At 34.3% G+C, this 24,072-nt stretch overlaps 1 protein-coding gene across 15 annotated transcripts in view; it reads right to left on the reverse strand.

Annotated features, from left to right (window-relative positions):
• The window catches only part of AFDN (afadin, adherens junction formation factor), a 100,189-nt gene that overhangs the window by 45,663 nt on the left and 30,454 nt on the right, over positions 1–24,072 (reverse strand). For 6 of the 15 annotated variants that reach the window (XM_070932599.1, XM_070932593.1, XM_070932589.1 and 3 more), the window contains exons 4-14: positions 22,455–22,615; positions 21,400–21,560; positions 20,890–21,047; positions 19,875–19,986; positions 19,250–19,417; positions 13,700–13,744; positions 5,969–6,063; positions 4,033–4,292; positions 2,352–2,421; positions 1,794–1,909; positions 223–278 (exon numbers count right to left, since the gene is read on the reverse strand). In XM_070932599.1, the coding sequence (XP_070788700.1) occupies positions 223–278; positions 1,794–1,909; positions 2,352–2,421; positions 4,033–4,292; positions 5,969–6,063; positions 13,700–13,744; positions 19,250–19,417; positions 19,875–19,986; positions 20,890–21,047; positions 21,400–21,560; positions 22,455–22,615 (1,402 nt within the window). The remainder of the gene's footprint in view (positions 1–222; positions 279–1,793; positions 1,910–2,351; positions 2,422–4,032; positions 4,293–5,968; positions 6,064–13,699; positions 13,745–19,249; positions 19,418–19,874; positions 19,987–20,889; positions 21,048–21,399; positions 21,561–22,454; positions 22,616–24,072) is intronic. The other 9 variants (XM_070932595.1, XM_070932594.1, XM_070932601.1 and 6 more) reach the window with 4 other exon arrangements.

Consider the following 24,072-nt stretch of genomic DNA (forward strand, 5'->3'; position numbering starts at 1 on the left):
GCTCTGACAAAACTCAGGACAAAACTAGTACTTTTAAACTGGTTTTTATATCTCACATCATATGGAATCAGAAATTTGCTTACAGGCATGAATTTAAACATTTATTATTTTTATATCATTACTGCAGACAGTCAATTTCTATTTTCAATATTATCAAAATAAAATATTTTGTAATAAAAGTTGTTGTTACTCTTATTTTTTTAAACAAAAATACATACTTACAGTTTTCTCTGAATTCAACACTTGCAGGTAGTATCAATTCTGGACCATCCTGAAGTCTAGAGGCAGAAAGCAGATCTTCAGAAATCCAGTTCAAAGAGAACAAATTAATTTCATTTTCAAGAGATAAAGATTTTTCCAAAGGTTTTTGTTTTATGGTTGTATACATTTTTTGTATAGATATGAAATACAAAAATACTGGCGAGCGGGAAATATATCTTGTTACTTTCTTGCTCTTACTATTAGATTCACTGAGGTTACATTTGCTGAAAAGACAGCAAGCCTACTTGAATTGAAGGTCTGCATTATTAATGCATTTGCAGCACACAATGTATTGTTCAAGACAGTTAGTCATCTACTGTAATTAGATCATGTTACTTAAATTTATAACCAGGGAAAACAAAAGTGAACGAGAGGTTAATTTATAAACTATATTATAAAAGTGTTACATAAAGGAGAGTTGTTGATCAGATAGTTCATTCAAGAGTAGTCATCTGATAGATTTCAGTATGCCGCAGTACCCAGAAGTAAAGGTTCAGGTAGTATGGATAGAAAACAAGAGAAAGAATCTCAAAATATGAAGGTTTGGAGATTAAGTCAGCACTTTTAATTTGGCTGAGTAATATGTTATGAGCCATTGAAAGTAGTAAATACTGGTATTATATGATTATGATGTCTATTTTTAAATTTATTGCTTTGACTGATTTCAGAAATACAATCTGCAGGTGAATACAGTACTTACAGAAATATTAAATGCTGAATATTGTTTGCCAGCTTTAATTAATTTCTCACATAATACTAGATTTAGTATGGTTTAAAAGGAGGTTGCCCCCCAACCCCTAAAAAGGTTGCTTCAAGCATGTGGCAAAACAAACATACCTGGAATGTTTCAAATTAGTTGTTTATGGAGATGATCAATCATCTACGTCATAGTTGTGTCAAAGATGCTTTTTCAAAAGACAACTGGACTTTCTTGTTTTCCCCCCTGAAAACATTTCATTTCTCATCCAAGAAGCTTCAGTTCGGAAAGCCCTAGTAACTGAAGAAGCTTCTTTGATGAGAAGTAAAACATTTTCAAGGAAATAAACAAGAAAAGTCCAGTTGCCTTTTGAAAAGCACTTTGGGATTTCAAATTAGTTGTGATCCAAAGAAGTAAAACCTTGACCACCCCAAGACAATGGTTCCAGTACTAAGAACTGAACACAAGCTGTTTGCTCCCTTTTCACCATATGGCCTCAAATGCAAGAAGAGTTAGGAACTGTCCAGAAAGAAACTCCATAGGCAGGATGTTAGATAAGTATGAACAAATTGTAACAAGTAAAAAAAAAAAAAGTACTCTACAGAACCTGTAGCACACTACGGTTTGAAATGGCTGTAAAATAAAAATAAAAAACCACTAGTATCTTAATAACAGATATAACCTATTATTTGGAAAGACCTTTCAAAGTATTAGTTTTCTCCATAAAAATACATACAAGTTCCTTCTCAAACCTGCCTATTGTGTGTTTTTTTTTAATTTAAAAATAATGTTCTGTAAATTTTACTCACAAAATTTAAAGAAGTATTTTTGGTACCTGCCATCCTGCTTGTGATAATCTTGCTGTTCTATTCTGATCATTGGTTTGACCATGCTTCGTTCAGCTGTGCTAGAAGTTGACATTCTGTCACAGTCCAATCTATTGATGCTCTGCTTCATACAACACATATCCAAAAGTTGTTTTAGTTTAAATTTACTTTCATATAAAATGTGTAAATCTTCACAAGTTTCTTAAAGATTTATCTTATTAAATTTAGTAATAATGAACATGCTTTCTGAAAACCTATCACTGTCTTTCTAAAACCAAATAAGCAAATGCTTCCTCTGAAGGTGCCCTGTCTATTCCTATATGGCATTCCAACAGTACAACTGCTACAAATCTCCTCCCAATATTTTGCATAAATTCCATGAAAATGTTATTTGATAAATCAATGTGAAAAGGACTGCCTGAACTTTAAAAATAATCAAATCATTCAAAGCACTAAACAGAAAACTGAATGGATATACTGAGATGTTCCTGTGTTCTTAAATATATTTAAGGTACCAACTGTTAAATCTTATAGTAGTCATGCTATTCAGACTAATAATCTATTACCTTGCTTGTAGATAATCCTGTTACACTTTGGATGTCTCCTTCCAAATCAAAAGTTGTTTCTTGTACACCTCTGAGAAGGCAATATACATTCAAGAACTAGATGATTAGGAACATTCAGTAAATATAAGCATATATAATAAAAACAATTCTTACATAATTGCTCAGTAATTATTGTTAGCAAATTCACTGTGTATTTGATTACATAAAAGTATAAAGTATCTGAAAGTGTTAAGAAGAGGTGTGCACATTTCGGTTTAAACTTATTTGAGCATGTAATTTCACATTTCAAGTTTGTGAAATGTCCTGGGTATTTTGAAAGTATCTTTGGATCAAACAGAGCTGACCCTAGCTCAAAACAACAGATTCACATTTGAAGTGTGAACTTCTACATGCTCAATCTGATTCAAAATTAAATGTGTTAAGTCCTTCCTATGTAGGCAACCTTTTATTTTTTCCAAGCCTGAACATTTTATTTATCAGTTATTCTGTCAACCTTGGATACAGTGCAGAAATGCTGTACAAAATGTTTTAACTAGAGTATCGTGGCATCTCTAATTCTGAAATCTGATTTTAGATAATGTAAAATACCATGAAATATTTTACCTCTGAATTTATTTCTGATTTTTTCAATTGGATTGAATAAAAACTAATAATCATACTTCCAGTTTGATTGCTAACAATTATTATTTATTGATTTCAAGACAGAAATACTATGATGCTATTTTTAAAGATCTAAAATACTTAATTAGCAATTGTCAATAGATTCTTTTCTTCCATTCATATCAATTATATTTTAATACTGCATATTTTTATAATGTAAAAAGATCCTGCAATAATTCCAGTTAATATATTTAAATACATTAAATGTATGTATATTTGCTTATTTCATCATATTATAGGGTACTGATACTTTTTGTTTATATTAGTATTTCTTCTAAAAATAAATTAGCAAACCCAGTAGATTTTAGGTCCAGGTACAGGATTGAAACAGCTTTTGCTATCCTAGAATATGATCTAAAATGGAATCTAAACAGGAGGAGTACAGTTCTAATTGAATGACTGAACTTTACAGCAAAAAAGTATCCTTCTTAGACAAGGATGAACTTCAGAAATACCAGACATAGGCAAAGTGCCAATCAGTCTCAAAAGATGATAAATAGGGTAGGTCTGGTCTTATGTTGATGAAAATAGCCTTTTAGGGAGTACACTTATATTGTACAACTCCCAACCTTTGGAAAGTAGGTGACTTCCTACCACTCAGATGACCTTTTGCCATCAGTTACTTAAGACCCTCTTTATGATGGTATTAGTTTCAGTATCAAAATAAATTCCGTTTTAATTAGTACAGTTGCCCTCTTCTATAACTTTTCTTTGTAACTTTTAATAGCATCACCTTATATTTTTTTTTAGTTGTCATTAGTTGCTGAAATAGTCCATAAGAAGGGTAAAATATAAATGTATAAATTGATTTCTGCTAATGTACAGTATTATTAAAATCCTAACATTTATTCTAATTATGAAGATGTGTGAATTGCAGAAGAGTTCATACAATGGAGAACAATTACTGGTGAGCAGATTAACATCATTATTAGTTGGCACATTACATAAAACATTGATACACCTTCACCATCTTAAATAATTTTCTGAATTTGGGATTACTTCTTAAAAACTGTGGATTTACCCAGATTTGAGACGTGAATTTTTGACCATGTGACCTGCATCTAGACGTCCTTTAGGAATATGATCTTGAATGGGGTCCACAAATTTAAATACATGAGAGGTCCCAAACTGAACTTTCATACCACTTTGCAGCATAGTGGTCTCAGAGATCCGTTGACCTTCTACGTAAGTTTCAGCATCAATGCTTCTGGGAGTCACTGTAACAACTCCATCCATGTTAGTAAGGTCACAGTGATGTGACTGAATTCCTGGACCAAATAACTGAAGATACAAATAATCAAAGCAAAAGCAAAAAAAATCAGGATTTAAAAATAAATATAATATGCAATCATCTATATAACTCAAAGAGATATCCATTTTCTCTTATTAAACTACAAATTGTTGCAAACTGATAGCACATAACCAATCATCAATCAAATATTATGTAAGCAGAACAGAGTTGTTAGACTATAATAGGATCAATAATTAATTAATTAGTGATCAATTCCTTTCCAATAATAATGCTCTTATTGTAGAGTTACATTTTATTAATATGTAGCCTTTTTTAATATACCACAATTTGCACCTTTTAACTACTAAAATGTAGCAGTAAAATTCATTTTTTAAAAAATCAAATAATTATTTATTTTTACTATGTTTTATCTTGTTGAAGCAACCTGAGAACATTTGTTACTAAGAAGTGATTGCAAAGTTGAAATGAGATCTGTTCCATAGTATGTTTCCAACCAATTTTATGCTTTTATTTATTTATACTAAGATGTGTTGAACCGAAATTTTCTCTCTCAATAATTCCTGCCTAAATGTGTCCTTTATTATTTCTGTGGTTGTGAATTATTTTCAGAAGTAATTATAGTAAAATGTTTTAATGAAGACAGAAACTACAACTGACAAAATCTATGAACATAGAACAAAATGATACAAAAGTATTTTAGAAATCATTGATGAAACAAACAAAATTATAATTTGCATTTATTCAAATTTAATCTAAGCCATGATTAACTAATACAAGACAGTGTTTTATGTTTGTGAGGACCTTTATCCTTTCAATATTCATTTGCCACATTAGGAATCCAATACTTCTGAATACAATTTAAAATATATCACAAGTGCCATCAGATCATAATACCAAGAATATGGATCAAGAGACATAAATGCTAATTTGCAAATCCACATTTTTTGCAGACCATTATTTGGTGGGCTTTTTACAAATAGCAATAGCACTTAGACTTATATACTGCTTCACAGTGCTTTCCAGCCTTCTCTAAGCAGTTTACAGAGTCAGCATATTGCTCCTAACTATCTGGGTCCTCATTTTATCAACCTTGAACCAGAGAGTGATCAAAACTTTTCATACAAGGAAAGTTAAAACATAAAGCCAAGATCCTTATGGCTCATTTCAAAATGACAGAACACACACCTGTATTACCTTTGAAGATTGTCTTCTCTTTTCCGACCTACTGAATATACAGTTGTTTATAACTATTAAAATTGGACTTTTCTTCAGATACCTACTTTGATTAAAACCATATACTCAAATCAGTAGAGTGTATGGCTATGATAAGGATTTGACAATGGCTTCAGAGAACCATTTTAAAATACTGCTGAAGTTTGTGTTATTAATTTAAGAATTTAGCATGTTATTGACTTTCTCCAGCATCACTTAAAATATTACATCTTCTTCAAATATTCCAATAGGCCTTTGTGCATTGCAATGTTACAGAAGAGTTTAATTGTATACCCTGCCTCATTTGGAAATTTTACATTACACATGTCACAAAGATATTTTAGCCTCCCAACTGTATTTTGCAACCAATTACATTTTTGATCAAATACGCTAAATGAGGCTTACAAACATAATTCTTTAATACTCTGAAACTTGAAAACAACTCTTATGGAATTATTTGTCCCAAGTAATTGGGACAAATTATTGAACTCACCTGAATGGAGTTGTCATCAAATTTTTCTGTACCAACTTCTGTCACACTTAGTTGCAAACGGTAGAGCTTTGGTTTATCTCTGGAGTCAGAACCATCTGTAGCAATAGATAATTTTATAATGAAACTAAGCAAGAGACACTGATTTTTTAAGACCTAATCATGTACATTGACTTAATGACCCGTAGCTTAGTGACTGTTATCGTAGACTCTTCCAGGACTGCTTATGACCCAGCTTCAAAGTTCTGATGCCCTCCCTCCTCCCTCCGCTGAATCACATGATTGCATTTTGGGCACTCAGCAATTATAATCATTTGCAATGCCCCACACAATTTATAACAATTTATTACATTTGTTGCTGGATTTATAACATTTGTTACTACTTCTGGTTTCAGGCAAAAAATGCCCAGGGATTCGCTTAACAATTGCCTCAAAAAAGGTTGTAAAATCAGGTGCAGTCACATGGTGATCTACTTAATGACCAGCACAATGTATGAATTCTTTCTATTCTACATATTTTCATTTTATGTATTATTAAAAGATTAAATAGAATACTTCTTAAATTATATAAGAAATCTTTTTCCCCAAATGTGGGAGAACAAGCTGTGCAGCTTTCAGCCTATTTATTAGAGTTTTATCTCAGCTTTAATATTTTTTAGACTCAAGGCAGTGAATATACATAATGTTCCTTCTTCCGATTTTCCCCACAATAACAACACTGCTACCTCACTATTGTTGGGCTAAGAGAGAGTGAGTGGCTCAAGGTCACCCAGTCAGTTTTCATGTCTAAGGTGGGACTAGAACTGACAGACCCCTGGTTTCTAATTTTTAAAAAATAAGTTTTTAGTTTTTAAACATTTTAATGTAACAATATCACATATGAATTCTCAAATTATCACTTATAAGATGAGAACTGGTTACATCTATGTATCCTGAAATATGTAACAATGCCTTATATTAATAAAGTCTACCATTTGATTGACTATACATAGTTACAAAATATAATTATCCTAAAATATCAGAAGCATTATGTGATTTTGGCATGTGATCCCAAATACGCAAAATATCTGCCAAATATTTATTCTGGATACTCAATTATTGTATTTCACAAATCATTTTTATTTGAACATTTGCAGTGCATAGGTATGGCAATATCCATGTCAATAATTTTGATGAAATAATGTTTTGAAACCAATACTATAATACATACTCCACAATGTTGTAATTTCTATTCAATGTAACAATGTTTCTATTCAATGTTATCTCAATCTAACAACAAATCAAAGTAGTAATCCAGAACACTGGAAAGACCAGGGAAAGTGCAAGTACAGGGATGGAGGGGGAGGTTTATATGTTTTATGTTTCTGATAATTGCTAACGTAACAAATACAGTTAAATTGGGCCATGGGAATATATTTAATGTCAAGAAAAATCTAAAACCAATATAATGGATGGATGACTGCATTTCAACTCACGCTAGTAATACTATTACTAAACTTGCAGATGATACAACAGTGGTGGGACTGATCTCCGGGGGGGGGGGGGCGGGATGAGTCTGCCTATCGAGATGAGGTGGAAAGGTTGCTTTCGTGGTATGGAGAAATAACTTGGTCCTTAACACAAATAAGACCAAGGAGCTTATAGTGGACTATAGAAGGAATAGATCAGACATCCAGCCCTTGCTTATCAATGGAGACAGAGTCCAGTTTTAGGTTTCTGGGTGTTATCATAAAAGAGGATCTGACCTGGGGCTCTCACATTGCAGCACTGGTCAAAAGGGCCCAGCAGAGATTATACTACCTGAGATTTCTCAGGAAACAACAACCGAATGAAAAACTGCTGGTGGCCTTCTACTGCTGCACCATAGAGAGTATTTTAACTTACTGCATCTGTGTATGGTTTGCCAACTGCACAGTGGCAGATAGGACAGCACTCCAGAGGGTCAACGTCATTGCCCAGAGGATCATTGGTTGCTCTCTCTTCTCTTTGGAAGAGTTTTATAGCTCCCGCTGCCTTAAGAAAGTTCAAAACATTCTTAAAGATCCATCTCATCCTGGGCACCCTTTTTTTGAACTATTACCATCTGGCAGGATAATAAAAACAAGGACAAATAGGCTGAAAAACAGCTTCTATCCCAGGGCAATAACCATATTGAATTCTACGGTATAGTGCAATATCGGGTTTTCAATTTCAATTATATAGAATGTAAAGGATGTATGTCTGTGTTTTTATTTTTATAGTTATAATATACACTGAAGACGGCATTTAATTTCGTTGTACCATGTGCAATGACAATAAAGTAAACTAACTAATGGATGGATGGATGACAGACATACAGCAGAGACAGAACTGTTATTAAAATTTGTTTTTAAACGGTTACAGGTAATATAAGTTATCTCCCAAGCAGTAATTTATACTGAAGATTAGCTAAATAATTAGAATGTATGACATTCATTGATTCAGGAAAGGAACTCCAGAATACTGTACTAGACCCCAAAACTATGCTGAATATCCTTCCAGATAATGTTACTCAATTCCTACAGCTTGCCTTTTTAATATTGACCTTAAGATAGCATGAGTTTATAGCACGTTACCCAAGAGATGGAAGTTTAATAACTTTTTAAATCTTTATTTGAAATCCCATTTCTAGAATAAACCGAAATGGGGAGTTTAGATAAGCATTCTATATTTCTTTTAGCCTCCAGGTTTCCTCTGACTACATATGGAATAATGCTGACGTGCAAATGGATCCTTGTGAAATGCTCCAAGTACAAGAGAAATGCTAAGCATTGTTTTATTTGGTTCAATTGTCTCCTTAAGAGCCATTAAGAATTAACAGTATCTCTACTCTGAGATACCCAAATAATTTATGAAGAAAAAACATTATTGCACAATGTGTTGTGAAACTGTCTGTGGTCATAAAACTGAAGCTTTCATTTACTTTCTCTGAACATTGTTTGTAACTAAATAATTATTGAATATATTGCATATATAGCCCTACAAGAGCATTATGCAAAACCTACAGATATACTTATCTGCTACTTTAACTAATTTGTTGAACTTTTTCCCTACAATGAGAACAGTAGGAGAGAATCTTAGAAGATGCTGAGTCTTGCTAAATTGCTTAATCAACTTCCAGTCCTGCAGAATCCTAAATGTTTTTAGGAGGATAGTTCTGAAAAATTAGATTTGGGAGTTGCTATCAAATTCAAAATTGCCGCAACCTACCCCAACTATCTGTGGCAACAGCAAGGGCCAGGCTGAGCTATAAATAAGCTACCCGCTGATTCATTCCCCCAAGCAGAACCATCAAAGTGAAAATTTGAAACAACAAGAAAGATCTGTATCTTTCCACACCAATCTGTAGGAGTTATTTTTAATTCTATAGGAAGGGAGACAGATGGTGGAATTAGGAGCAAGACTTATCCCTTATTTTTAGACCCTCCATTCACTCCCCATGATCATATGTCTATCATTACTTTCTACTGTCTTTTCCAATAATCTCCAATAGCTGAAAGCAATCCCCATTGTCAATGGAGTAGGGGATCCATTCTTGCTTGTCACACTGGTCCTTTCTAAATTGTTTGTTGTAGAGTTAAACAGAAATAAAGACAAATGTCTTAGCAAAGCTAAGATGGCAATTCAAAATGACCCTGTATTTGTTCCTTCTCTAAAGTAGCATTAGAGTTGGAAGAATTCTGCTACTCAACAAATCAGATGGCTGCTTTATTAAGCCAGTCTCTCCTCTGAGTGCTGATGGAAAAAAGAGAACATGATACAAAAAGGCAGGCCTTTAACTTTAATACTAATAAGAGCAAAGGTCTTCCGGTAGACAGAAACTGAAATTAAGAAAAAAAAATAGCTTAATTTACTGACAATATTTTTTTATACAGACATCTACTCAACATGCAATACAACGCTGTGTATGCCATTAAAAAAGAAAACTTGCAAAAAAAAGCTGCAAAAATAAAGGATAATACAATATAATAAAAACACATTGTTTTAAACAATCAAAAATAATCTCTCCAAATGAACTCACAAGACCTGCCTGGGAGAAAAAAAGAGTCTTTGGAAAAGCCAGCAAGATTGAGACCATCCGAATCCCAGAGAGAATATTGTTTCAAAGGGCAGGCATGGTAACAAAAGAAGGCATGTTTCTGGGTCCCATAAGCAATGGGTCCTACAGTATATTAATTGAATTGATCTTTCTGGGTAGTGAGAATTAGAGATAAGCAAGACCACAAATAACTAGGCCCAAATGCACTGAAGGCTTTAAAGGTGGTAACTAGCACCTTGAATTGCTCTCAGAAACCCACTGACAACCAATGCAGTCAGAACAAGTTGTTTGCCAGTTACAGTGGCAAACAAAGGATTTGGCCCCCTGCTGTGGCTTCCAAATAGTTTTCAAAGTCAGTCCCACGTACAGTAAATTGCAATAATCCATATGGGAATTGACCAAAGCATGGATGACTAAGTATGGGTTCTTGAACTAGGAATGGGCATAATTTATGCATACAGTCCTACAAAAGCCTGAGCCATGATGGCCACTTGACCTTGAAAGAGAAGTCATGAATCTAAGAGGAACCCTAAACAGCAAACAACTATTTTATAGTCTTTTACTATCTGAGGCAGTGGGACCTCAGAACCAAAAACAAAGTCTTCAAGAGGCTTCAAAACTTGTAACTTGTAGTCACTTAATAGAAAACTGAGACTTATATTACTCTCACCCGATACCCTCACATCTACAAATGGAATCTAGATGGGATCATTTGGAAAACCAGAGGCTGAAATGAACTGTGTAATATCAACGTACTGATGATATCTAACCCAAGTTGATACATGAGTTCACCCAGAGGCCACATATAGCTATTAAAAGTGAGCAGGGCATGGGCCACAGCTGGACCTCTCCTGGGAGAAGGAAGCAAATCACTACACCACTGTGTTCCCACTTCCAACTTTCTGAGCCAGTCCTGAACAATATCTTGATTGATGGTACTAAAAGCCTCTCAATATCAATTACATACTAGAGTAACAGGACAAAACTATTGTTGCCCCCTCCCACGCTTCACATCTACAGAGAAAATAGACGTTCTCAGATTATAAATCCCAGCTCTCAGTCCCAGCTTCCTCTGATGCCACAGATGCAAACAATGTAAAAGAGGTACCTCTAGCAGTTAGAACAGAAACATGAGGAAGATGGTATAATCACTGTCCAAGTGACAGATTCAAAAGAAGCTGAAGGACTCAGGTAGCACCCAATTGGCCATCAATCTGATCCTGCTACAGGTTTTCCAGGTTGCCACCACCAGCACCACCAAGCATGTAACAGTAGGTATCATTCATGCCACTAGGCACTGCTGCATAAGCACTCGGCACCACTCTTCCACCATTTTGCAGCTTAGCACCAAGCAGCTGATTGGCAGTACTTCCAAATAAGCAAATGTAACTGTTCAACAGCTGATCAGCAGTATCACAGCTGCTGCTGCTAAATGGGTACAGCCACTTCATATCTTCTCCAGCTGCTAGACTGATTTTGACATCTCTGGGATCCTGCTTTTTGCAAGGCTGTTCTTCGCCAGTCCTTTTGGCAGCACTGATTACTCCAGGTTCCACTACTATTGTGGTCAACGTTCTTAAAAGTTGCCAACAGTTCCAGTAGCACCAGAAGAGTTTCCACTCTTTCCACAGCCATTATCTTCAACCTTCCTAAATATACTAAGCCACCTAAATTCTGGTTTCACAGACTATCACTTCTGTACCTTTATGAATAAGCAGTAACTCCCCAGGGTGCTCTTTTATTAATGTTTTTCCTCACTGAGACCTTCAAGAATAACTTTGATTTTTTTAAATGAATCTTAAATTGACTGATTAGTTTACCTGCACTATCACCATAAAGACAAGTTTGAAACATTTAATCATTCTAGATGTAGTCAAAATGATTCAAAACACTTAACAAAACAAGAAAATATTTAGATTTTCCGTATACGATGAATAAGTTGGTTTATTTTGGAATTATTCATTTTAAAAAAAGCAGACAAATGATTACAGGCAACATTGTTCCTATACAATCAAGACAAATTATACTACCAGTCTAGCTTTTTTGCAAATTAGGGAATAGATAAGAGTCAGCCTGAACTACAACCCCATCTTGTAGCCCAGGAGTGTCAAACTGGCAGTCCATGGTCCGGATGAGTCATGCACAGGCCACACCCACTCCAGCTCCGTGAAGGGAAAAAACATTGTGATACATCACGTGACAGCCAATGTGACGTGGCGAATTTGACACCCATGTTGTAGCCCTAGCATAAAAACCATAAATAAAATTCACTTTTTTCTCACTCACGTTATCTTTTATGGCTATAGCATTCTAAAGTTTTTGAATTTTTGTTCCATCAGTGGTTTCAGATGAGGCTGTTGATCCTTGACTCAAAATAAAGCCATAATTATAGTAGAAATGAATAATATATGGATTCAGGATATTGGGCCAGAACTAAATACTTTTGATTAATACTGGCCAATGATAAAGCCAATCTATCTTTTGTAGATCCAATATAAACTGGTCCTTCTCAGTTAATCATCATGACAGCAAATTCTCCCAGAAGCTGGAATATAATCACAAAGCAGCCAAACTTAGTATTGTTCTGACTGGTTTTCTCATCAATGTTATGCTGTCAAAGACTAAATCCTACGGTAGTACTAAATATCATTATGAGCTCCAAGTAAACAAGCAGATTGACAAGACAATTAGATCCATAGTATAGTAAGGGCATTGTATGTCAGGATAGTATGCAGACAAAGATTACCTGGGATGCAAACTGCCTCTATAAATCAGCAAAGAGCCATAGGGGAGAAAGGGAAAACTAGGAAGGCAAATCAGCCAAATCCTGTTAAGAATGCTAATGCAAATGAAACAGAGTGCAAGCCTAGGAAACACAAAAACATTCCAGTTTCCCTCCAGGCTATGGTAATCTAACTTCCGGGAAACTGCTATTCTTCAGTTGTTCTCTGGAATGTTCCATTCTTGGAATGCATGTTATACACATATAAAACTGAACAGCTCAGCAGAGTTTGTTACAAGTCTGAAAACAGACTTACAGTTTGGGATTAGGAACCAAAAATAAAAAATCTGTTTTGCACTAGTCAGCTCTCATTACTTAGACATATTTTTTTGGCTTGAGCGCAGATAAAGTCTGCTCCCGTAGTAGCAGTTCCTGCTTCAGACCCAATCAGCTCTTAATTTTATTTTAGTTATAGTAATAAAAACATATAAGAAAAAAGAGGTATGTGTGGGGAAGTGTGTATATATGTGCATGTGTGTGTGTGTGTGTGTGTGCATGTACACACATACACAAAGACATATATACATAAACAGAAACCTTCTCCCAAAAATGTGTGCTTTTTTCCTATATTTGTAAGGAATTCATTATTGGTGAAATTTATGATACAAAAGACTGATTGTGGACACCCTATTTATTGTTTTTTTAAAAAAAGTTAATAACCCAAGTCCCCAATACATTGAAATTATCAATGACAAGTAGGAAAACCATAATCTTTCAAAAGTCATATTTCCTGACCATGTTTGGGTCTGTATGAGAAAGAGAACAATTTTATTTTATTATTTATCAATAAAAGAAGGAAAACGAAAGATTTGTTATCAAAATGGACAGAGCTTTTTTTTTGTGAACAAAATTTTAGTGATTAGTGAGAAACAGCAGTATTAAATTATAGAATTACCTTCATAATTGGGATAGTTGTAGTAGGCAAAGTGATTCCTTCTCCCTGGGATTAGAAACACATGCACAGGACCCAGGTGAAGGCAGCATCAGCAGGAGAGATACCATGCAGAACATGCGGAGGAGGGCAGCGAAAAGAAAAGATAGGAAAGAGTGAAACCGTAGGCCACCAACACTTACTCAATTTAAAAGGATGCAGTGCGTTTAATACTTTCAACTTTAAAAACTGCACAGAATATATAGACATTGGTGTTGTGGATAGATTAATATGATTAAGTAGTTGGCAACAAGCTGCTAGAAGAAAGCACAGAAAAATCACCGAATGAAGTAAAAAAGGTCATAAATTGATTGTATGCAGACAAGAAAATAATTTATGTTAGAGTTGTTTTATTATACTCACTGTTCTGTCTTTCATTTATTTTTTTTACAACTAAACCACGATAATATAATATACATTTAAACACAGAGTCCTGTAACTATATATTCACCAGATTTATTTTTTCCAGATATAGATATAACAAAATATCAGAATGTTGTCATATATTATTATTATTATTATTATTATTATTATTATTATTATTATTATTATTATTATTATTCATATTTCTATGCCTCCCACTCTCCAAGGACTCTGGGCGGCTTACACCAAAGACAGTATACTAAATAGCATATTGCCCCCAACAATCTGGGTCCTCATTTTACCCACCTCGGAAGGATGGAAGGCTGAGTCAACCTTGAGCCCGTGAGATTTGATCCGCTGATCTGCTGAACTAGCAGTCAGCTGAAGTAGCTGCAGTTCTGCACTCTAACCACTGTGCCACCTCGGCTCAGTGTGTATATGATGTATATTATATTGAAAAGTATGTCTTATGCAGAGAAAACCTGCACATGTCCTATCATACTTGACAGAAGTATATATTTATTTTGCTTTCACTAGTATACTGACAAAGATATTACCAAGGAACTCACTGAGCGATTTTGGCCTAGTCAATTTCTCATCACAGCCTAAATCATTTATTTCTATGAGAATGAAATGAGGAAATATCTGCATCTATCATACTTTAAACTGCCAGGAGAAAGGCAATGTATAAATGCAATAAATAAATAGGGCATAGAACATACCAATTTACAGCTAGCATACTAATTGCAACATAAAAGTCATATCCCATTTCCTTTATTCAAGTTCACCAATAATTCCATGCATTACAAATATTGAAAATTTAAAAGTAGCTTTGCTTACATGATGTCCTCAATTCCCTAGCCCTCAATTATTGAGGGAAAACTCAAACTAAGATCAAGTTAATAAAATTATAGCTTTATTAATTAATTCTATTAATAATTCTATTAAAATAATAAATAAAATCAATAATGCTCGATAGAATAAAAATGCCAAATCCAACATCTGGATGATCTGGCAATGAACCATTTAAAATGAATTAGACAAATTTTTAAACAAATTGATATTTTTAATATAACCTTTTCTATAAAAAGATAAATCTGCTTGGATAAAATTCCTTTTCAATAAATTACCGTAATTTTCAGAGCATAAGACACACCTTTCCCCCCCAAAAAAAGTGGGTGAAAATTTAGCTGCGTCTTATAGATATATATACGGGCGTTTTTGGCCTCCTGAACCCTCCATGCATCGCGTTTTCACCCTCCCCGGCCCCCAGAAGCACTCTGCAGTGCTCCACACAGCCCGTTTTTTCCCAAAAACGGGTGCACTTTTGATGAAAACAGACCAGTTTTTGGCAAAAATGGGCCATACGGAGCACTGCAGAATGCTTCTGGGGGCCTGGGAGGGCGAATATCCAACATGCAGATGCCAAAAACTATTTTCTTCTTGTTTTCCTTCTGTAAATTTAGGTGCATCTTATAGTCCAGTGCGTTTTATAATCTGAAAAATATGGTAACCTACATAAATTGTCAATCAATAATCAATACATTATGCCCTATATAACTCTTAAAGGACAGCAAAATTGCAGAAGAATTAGAACTGGTATCTAACACTATATTTTTCCATGCAAAAAATCTTAGAACTAGTATACTGTTTGACCAAATTTCTATTAAAAACTACTATTTATTTAGTCACACAACATAATCTATGTAAAAGAAAGTTTACTAACTAAATATTTTTAATCTATAGTATAATTCAATCCATAATGAAAGCTATCAAATTAAATACATAATTGCTCCTACTAAAAGACTAAAAACTATTTTTCTTTCTCTTTCAAATTAAAAAAAATCAGAATTTACAAACATAATAGTAATAAAATAGGAAAACAGTGACAGTGATAAATGATAAAATACCAAAGCAAAAATAAAAATAGGGCTAAAGGAAAGTTAAAACCTTCATCCAGTGATTAGAACAAATCTTAATGAATATAAAACAACTAAATGTGAGGAAAATATTCTAACTTGCAGGATGGCATCATCAAAACAGTACATCCCTTTGTCACTCTCAATTTCATATTGCAAGAACATTGCAAGTATTTGGTCCCCAAGATATATAGGGACTTAAAGGGACAGATAAAGTTTAGATAGTATTTTGGAACAGACCAGAAACCAATGCAGTTGTAAACTCAGTTCTGGAAAAAACAAAGTTCCAATTATGTGGTCTCAGCAACTTAGCAGTTACAGTACATGTTCAGTTAACTGCAGTTTTAAGGAAAACATCAAGCAAACCTAAAAATTCAAATATTTAGTTTTCTTTTTGCCATTTGTCTACATTTCCTAATCAGAAACATTAAAAAGTCACTTCCTTAAGCAAAGAAGATACTATACAGCAGCGGCCCACAACCTTTTGGGCACCAGGGACTGGTTCTATGAAGAGAGGTTTTTCCATGGACCAGATGGGGTGTGGTTTCAAGTGCTGCCCGCATCCCACGGATGGGGCTTTGCTTGTTTGCGCAGCCCGGTTTCTGGAATACCTCAGACTGCTGCCAGTACACAGACTTGGGGTTGGGAACCCCTGCTATACAGTACATTTAATACATGAAGTAGATTTTAAGCATATTGTAGGAAAAGGATATCATTAAAATCCTGGTATCAATACACTCTTACTAAAATGTGGAGGTCAAGAAAAGTTGGATGAAGATATACATCATACTGTGTATATAATACATGCATATGTTAATATATGCATATGCATCTCTATGTATATAAAAATGGATAGGAAAAGAATCCAGCTTCCTTTACTCTTGAACTTTTCAACATTTCAGGAAACCTGGATACATGTTAATATTGTGCAATGCTTTTTACCTTCAATAGGTTTTCCTTCACTTACATACATTTTTGGTCTCATTAGTCTCCCAAAACTGATGATTTTATTCAGATAAAATGATGAAAAATACAGTATGGGTCAGCCTTCTCCCTAGGTACTGTAGACACTTTACTTGACACACACAGACACAGTATATTTTATTTGATTTTGTTATATTATTTTAATTTAAAAAGCAGGATACTGCAGAAATAAAATGCTAAAGTCTCATGAAAAATCTTTATTTCAAATGAAGTTTTTCATCTAATATACACCCAAATTCTTTGGAAGTACAATAAGCTAGGAGAGAGAAAAAAAGAAGGTAAAACTGGAGAGCATGATTGAAAAGTAATAGTAGTGATCAGGAGTAGCATCATCACATTGTCTTCTGGTAAAAGGGTAGTTTATAACTGACCATAGTCATCACTGCCAGCTGTTTAGCGGGAGCCCTATAACATGCTGAGCATTTCAAATGTCACCCAGTGATAAAAGTCTCTTGATGTAGGCTGACAATTTGTGACTGGTAAATTTGTTGCTAGCCCAAGGTGAGTTTACTGATGAAAAACATCCAAGTCCATTACCATTCATGATGTCACAAAGTTTTTTAAGTAATACTGATCAGTCCTACGTGCTATAGCACAGCGATCCCCAATCTTTCTTGCTCCAGCGGCAGCTGGGGGAGGGGATAGTTTTGCGGCAGCTGGGGGAGGGGATGATTTTGCACACGCAACCTACAGTAGCTCCCATGCATGTGCAAATGAAGCTTCATGCCATTGCCCGCTGCTTGTGCAGCCTGGTTCCCAATAGGCTATGGACTGACACCAGTCTGTAGACCAGGGGTTGGCGACCCCTGAATGCAGTACTGCAGGCTACTTCTGCTGACTGCCAGCTGCCTGAATTTGGCAGGTCGAATCTCACCAGACTCAAGGTTGATTTAGCCTTCCATCCTTCCAAGATGGGTAAAAGGAGATTGTTGGGGACAATATGCTGACTCTGTAAACCGCTTAGAAAGGGCTGTAAAGCACTGTGAAGTGGTATATAAGTCTAAATACTTTTACTATAGCATCAATAATCTTTAAAACTATGCACCATTATATATTTAATGCTTTATAAAAGAATCATTCTGTACTTTTGTTATTAAAATTTAGGGTTCCAAAGACCACATCATTCATATAGAATCTCTTACTGTATGTACTTTCCCTGTTCAGTCCCCTGCCCTTATCTCCTTAAATTAATCCCTTTTTTAATAAGTTCTGCCACATTTCTGCTGTAACCATGTCAAATATGCCTGATGGACACTCAAAGAAGAATTGTTCCTCAGAATCATCTTTCAAGAAACCAAGTATTTCAATAAATCAAGATACTGTACTTGCTCCACTTTAATTACAAGTTATGTTGTTATCAGTGATCATGCACAAATAAGTGAGTACGATCGATTATCAATTAACACACTATAAAAGCAGGAATTTAGAACTATAGAAGTGACATGTGGATCTAATGTTATAAAGGAAATAATTTAATATTTCAAGTAGCACCTTAAAATATAAAGGTGGTTGACTGCATCTGAAAGCAATGTTCTATTCTACAATGGTCCATGTGAAATGGTCCATGGGGGGAAGGGTATGAAACTGGTTACTTTTACAAAAGAGAAAGTTTTGTAACTCACTGTACATATTTCACTACTTATTCCCACTATATGAATTCTTGTACAACCACTTATAGTATCTTAGAAATAGCTATTTTTCTTCTTATGATAATCTTTGAAGGTATCCCAGTATTTAGATTAGGCACAAAATATTGGCTAGACAGCTAGAGCATAAAACTGTAAAATAAATGCATGCATATAGCTCTACGCGTCATGACTTCTGTCCTCCAAATCATTTTTGGCCCACAAGCTCATTTTATAGGCACTAAAGATGCTTCCCAGCAAGGCATGGGCACACTGGATCGTGGGATGCCCTCCAGAAAGAACAGTGGTCTGGCCACTAGACTTTAAGGAAATTATTTTACTATTGCTATACTTCAGAAACACAAAGATTATAACAATTCTTATTCTGATTCTGTGTAGATATAGTTCATCTAAAATATTTAACATTATGCAAAAAAACTCCAATAGCTTTCTCTGGCTAACCCAGAAAAACACAAATAATATCCTCTATCTCTCTTCTTTTCTATAAAGGTGTGCAAATCACATACATACACCCCAGACTGGAACTCTCAGAAATTGTCAAGAATAATTCTGAAAGTCAATCACTCCAAACACAAATAACATTTTAATAACGTAATTCTTACCTGGACTTAGTTCAACCAGGTAAGGTAGTTTCTCAGGTGGAAGAGAAGAGCCATAACCAGACCTATCAATTCTTTCCTTTCCTTTTAATAGTTTTATATCAACTTGCTTCTTCAGCTTCTTTGGGATATAATCAGGTGGCCGTCTTTTTAACTGAAAGACTAATATTCCTAAAATACAGAATCACAAACAGATCATTTGAATGTGACCTAAAAAAAATAGAATATAAATTAATTACACTAAATGGCCAATGGCAGACATATTGTCTCATTACAAAGTTACAAAATTAAAATTCTCTATCACATGCAGCTTCATTACAAAATCCAATTCCATTCAGATCTACTACCAATTTTTATTTAGTGCTACATAATGGGCCTACACAAACTTCACTATACAGTCCTTCTCTTTTTTAAGCCATACAAACACTTTGGACCGTTTGACTGTTCAGTCACTGAGAAACTTACAATATCTCAATTCAGATTCAGGTGCTTCAAGAAAGTCTTTTGTTATTTATTCAAAAGTCTGGGCACAAATCTCAGACCCTTTCTATTTGTTTACAATTTACTAATGGTACTGTGTCAAAATAGTCACTAAGTTACCTTACATACTTTAAAAAACTAAAGTTACCTTTATCACTTGGCCATTCCCTGAATATTTGAAGTGGACACTCGTCATCATCAAGGATAGATTCTTTAGCACCGCTATCATCAGAATGTTGGGCACCAGGAGGAAGCATGACCTAAAGAAAAGGCAGGTAACACAGAAAATTTCCATATTATTTGTAATAATATCATGCTTCAATCTACACCCTTATACTTCGGTTTAATTTGCTACTCAAGGACAACATTTTAAGCATAACTCTAACTTCCAAGTTTCAGTATTACAAAGTAGAAAAAGGAGAACAGATACGATATGGCTGAAGTATGAACACTGTCTCTTTGGTTCTTTTAGCTTTGTCTCTCCAATCAGTAGACAGTTGAGAATTAGTTCTTTCTAATAATCCCAGGTCAGGACACTATGCATTTTTTACAAAGTAAAACAAAATAGTAAGGTCCTACCTATATATCTCATGTTTAAAGCAAAATTCATAGATTTGGGATCATCTGAGAAAGATATAATATTGTGAGAGGGTGAAAGAGGCACAAAGATGGAGAAAGCAAAGGAATTACTTTTTTAAGTATAAATGTGTTTGTACAACTCCTTAATGTCTACAGAGCTACCTCCTCCATAACACAAATTGAAAAAGGATCCTGCAAAAACTTTAAAGATTATTTTAAAAGAATTATCTTGAAAATAGTTTATTTATTTTTATATGTTTATTCCATTATATTGCTTTATTAAAGTTGCTCTGGGAGTCATAGAGAAAGTAAAGCAAGGAAAAACAAATCATTTATCTAATTTAACCAGTCCAGAATAATTCTTATTTTAAATTACTACTTGACTACTAATAGCCAAATCAAATCAGAGAGACAAAACATTTACTGTGTTAATACTATGTATTGGCTAAGAAATAAAATGTTCTCTTGTCAGTAATAATGTAAAATAGCAGATATAAAATTCAAATGAGATAGCATTAAAAGACTGCAAATGTTCAGAGAAAGTTAATTAGTTTGACACTATTTTATTTCATTAATTTACTCACACGAGCAATACAATAATCCTTGGGATTTTCCTTTTCTAGGCTGTACTTCTCCAGGGCCTCAATAACCGCAAAATCTGCAGTATCTGTAGTAGACAGTAGGATTGTCTTGTATGGTATATTTGGTTTCAAACTATCTGCATAAATTCTTAATGTTCCACCTAAAAATAAATTATTAATTCAAGTTATATGTACCAATATACAATTTGATTTGTTTCATAAATTTCACAGAATTCCCAATAATAATTTCAAAATGAAAGATCTTTCTCAAAATACAATGACTATTTCTGCAAAACACCATGCTTTCATTAATAATTATAACAAAATAATTATAAACCTCTAATTTTCCAAGGGCAACCTTAGTATTTTCAAAAAATAGCTTTTTATTGCACACTGTTCTCTGATTGAAGAAAGCTTAACTTGCCAAGGAAAATGTCTAGTTTTGTACACTCTTGCTAGACATCCAACCTTCAAACATCAAATAAATTCCTTGGTTTCAATCTAAACTTCCACCTGAATCTGGCCTGCCATCAGAACTCCGAAATTCTTGCATTCTTTTTTCTAGCTTCTGTTGTCTCCGCCGTTTCATTACCACTTCTGGGTTGGATATTGTTCGAGTGAAACTGGTCTCAGGCATATCTTTGTAGACTTCTGCTGCAAGACGAGAGTTTTCACTGCCAAAATAAATTTCAAGAATTATTCAAAATATGCAAGTACATATTACTTTTCCTTTAAAAAAGTAATATTAAACATACACTTTCTATACTGAAGTGTGTGTGTGTGGTTTTTTTTTTTGTGTGTGTGTGTGTGTGTGTGTATGTGTGTATGTGTGTGTATGTATGTGATATTGTATGTATATAATATTCACACTAATATAAACATTAATGTGAACACAACAGTCCAAGGGCTGTGTATGTACCTGTTACTTAAAGGTACTTTATCCACTGGCCAGATAAGCAGTGATTTATTGTAGTCATTAATGGACAAAACCAGTTATCTGCACCCCAAACCAGCTTATCATCTCATCAACCAGTTTCTACAACATTATAATTTTTTGGTGACAAATAGTTCTTGGATCCTAGCAAAATGGGTCACTAAGAAATAAGAGGAAACCTGCTTGCTTTCCATCCCCCACCCCCAAACTCTGCTTAAAATATTTCCAAGAATATTGAGGGATGAGCAAACATGCATGGTTTTCTTTGCACGTTAAGAGTACACATGTGGAAACTTACTACAAAAAAGGCACTCATAATTCTTAATTTCTGGTTACATATTAAAAGAATCAAAAGTATGGGTAGTCCTCAATTTACAATCATTTGTTTAGTGACCATTTGAAGTTACAAAAGCACTGAAAAAAGTGACATGACTGTTCTTCACATTTACAACTGTAGCAGCATCCCCATGATCATGTGATCAAACTTCGGATGCTTGGCAAGTGTATTTAAGAGTGGAAGTGCTGTTCTGCACATAAAAAACTTTTTATCAATAAATTATGTGGTAAGAATCAATCAGTAAATTTTAAAAAACATATTTTAATAATTCCTGTAATTTTATGATTTGAGACTCACATATCATCTCCATGAAATGGCCCATGATTGTCTAAAGCTTGTTGCTGTGCTTCTTTTTCTCGCCTCTTTTTTTCTTTTTTTTCTTTCTTTGATAGGGTCCGCTTGAAGTTTTGGATCACTCCTTCTTTTTCTTGTTTTTCAGGGCCATTGCTCTGAGCCTTCTGAAACATGTCAATTTTATTAGTAATTTGATTCATTTATATTATTTTCCAAAGCAACATCATTCAATTGTAAATATCAATGGTGAGAATAATTGTAATTTATGCATTTGGCAAAGAATCAGCAAAATTATCTCAACATTTGACCAAGATGATTAATACAGAATGGTTACAATTCATTTACAATGTTGAACCAAAGTTTATTCCTATGTGGATACAGTTCCACGTGACTTCAAAATGACAACTTTTACACTGTCTAGAGAGTGACTATTTTTACTTTGACAGAATTCAGCTTCAGTGTCATCTTCCAATCAAGGATTCTCATTTAGAAGAAGTTCTGATTATTTTAACAAACCAATTTCATTATTCTTGACCTAGAATTGATTTCAAACCAGAATTCTTGATCTGAGTGGAGTTTCTGTACAAATTAAATTACCAAAGGAGTATAAGGTAAAGGTTTCCCCTGTCTTGTCATGTCCAACTCTAGGGGACAATGCTTATCTATTTTTTAGTCAAGGGAGCCAGCCCGAGGAACACAGAATGCCGTTACCTTCCCACCAAAGTGGCACCTATTTATCTACTTGCATTTGCATGCTTTCAAAATGTTAGGTGGGCAGGAGTTGGGGCAAGAATGAGAGCTCATCCTGTCATGCTCAGGTCTCAAACCTGGTTGTCAGTTTTCCAGCTAACAAACTCAGCATCTTTAACCACTGAGCCATTGTGCCCCTCAAAGAGTGTACATAAGCCTAATAAAGGAAGTCCTCAACTTACAACCACAATTGAGCCCAAAATTTCTGTTGCTAAGCAAGACATTTGTTCAGTAATTTCCCCCCATTTTATGAACTTTCTTGCCAGAGTTCTTAAGTGAATCACTGTAGTTGTTAAGTTAGTAACACAGTTGTTAAGTGAATCTAGCTCCCCCATTGACTTTGCTGGTCAGAAGGTCACATGACCCCAGTTACCAAGCATCTGAATTTTGTTCACTGACCTTGGGGATGCTGCAATGGACATAAGTGTGCACTTTTTTCAGTGCGGTTTTCACTTTGAACGGTCACTAAACAACTGTTGTAAGTCGAGGACTACCTTTATTTTGGTTCAGTTTATTTTGATTTGCCAGTCTATTAATAAAACATAGTTCAGTATTACTTGCAAATGTTGATGACTTTGATCAACATTCACAGATCCAAATTGAGTATGTTATAGCCAAAGAAGTTTTTTCAGGACATGTAAATTTTTAACTAGCTAATACCTATAGTGAAAAAAACTGGATTTTTTTTCTTGAATTTTATTATAAAATATAAATTCATAAGATATAATTTAGAAATATATTGTTTATCAACCTAATTAGCAGAATATAGGAATTAGTCATCTTACTGATCATTAAAAATGTAGTTTCCCATATTTAAAAATCAGAAAAATAACTGTTCCCATAGTAATCTGAATGTGTCAAATTGGTAATT

This window comes from Pituophis catenifer, unplaced genomic scaffold (assembly GCF_029215685.1).
Source record: "Pituophis catenifer annectens isolate HBS135680 unplaced genomic scaffold, rPitCat1.0.hap2 SCAF_1, whole genome shotgun sequence".
Taxonomy (NCBI): domain Eukaryota; kingdom Metazoa; phylum Chordata; class Lepidosauria; order Squamata; family Colubridae; genus Pituophis; species Pituophis catenifer.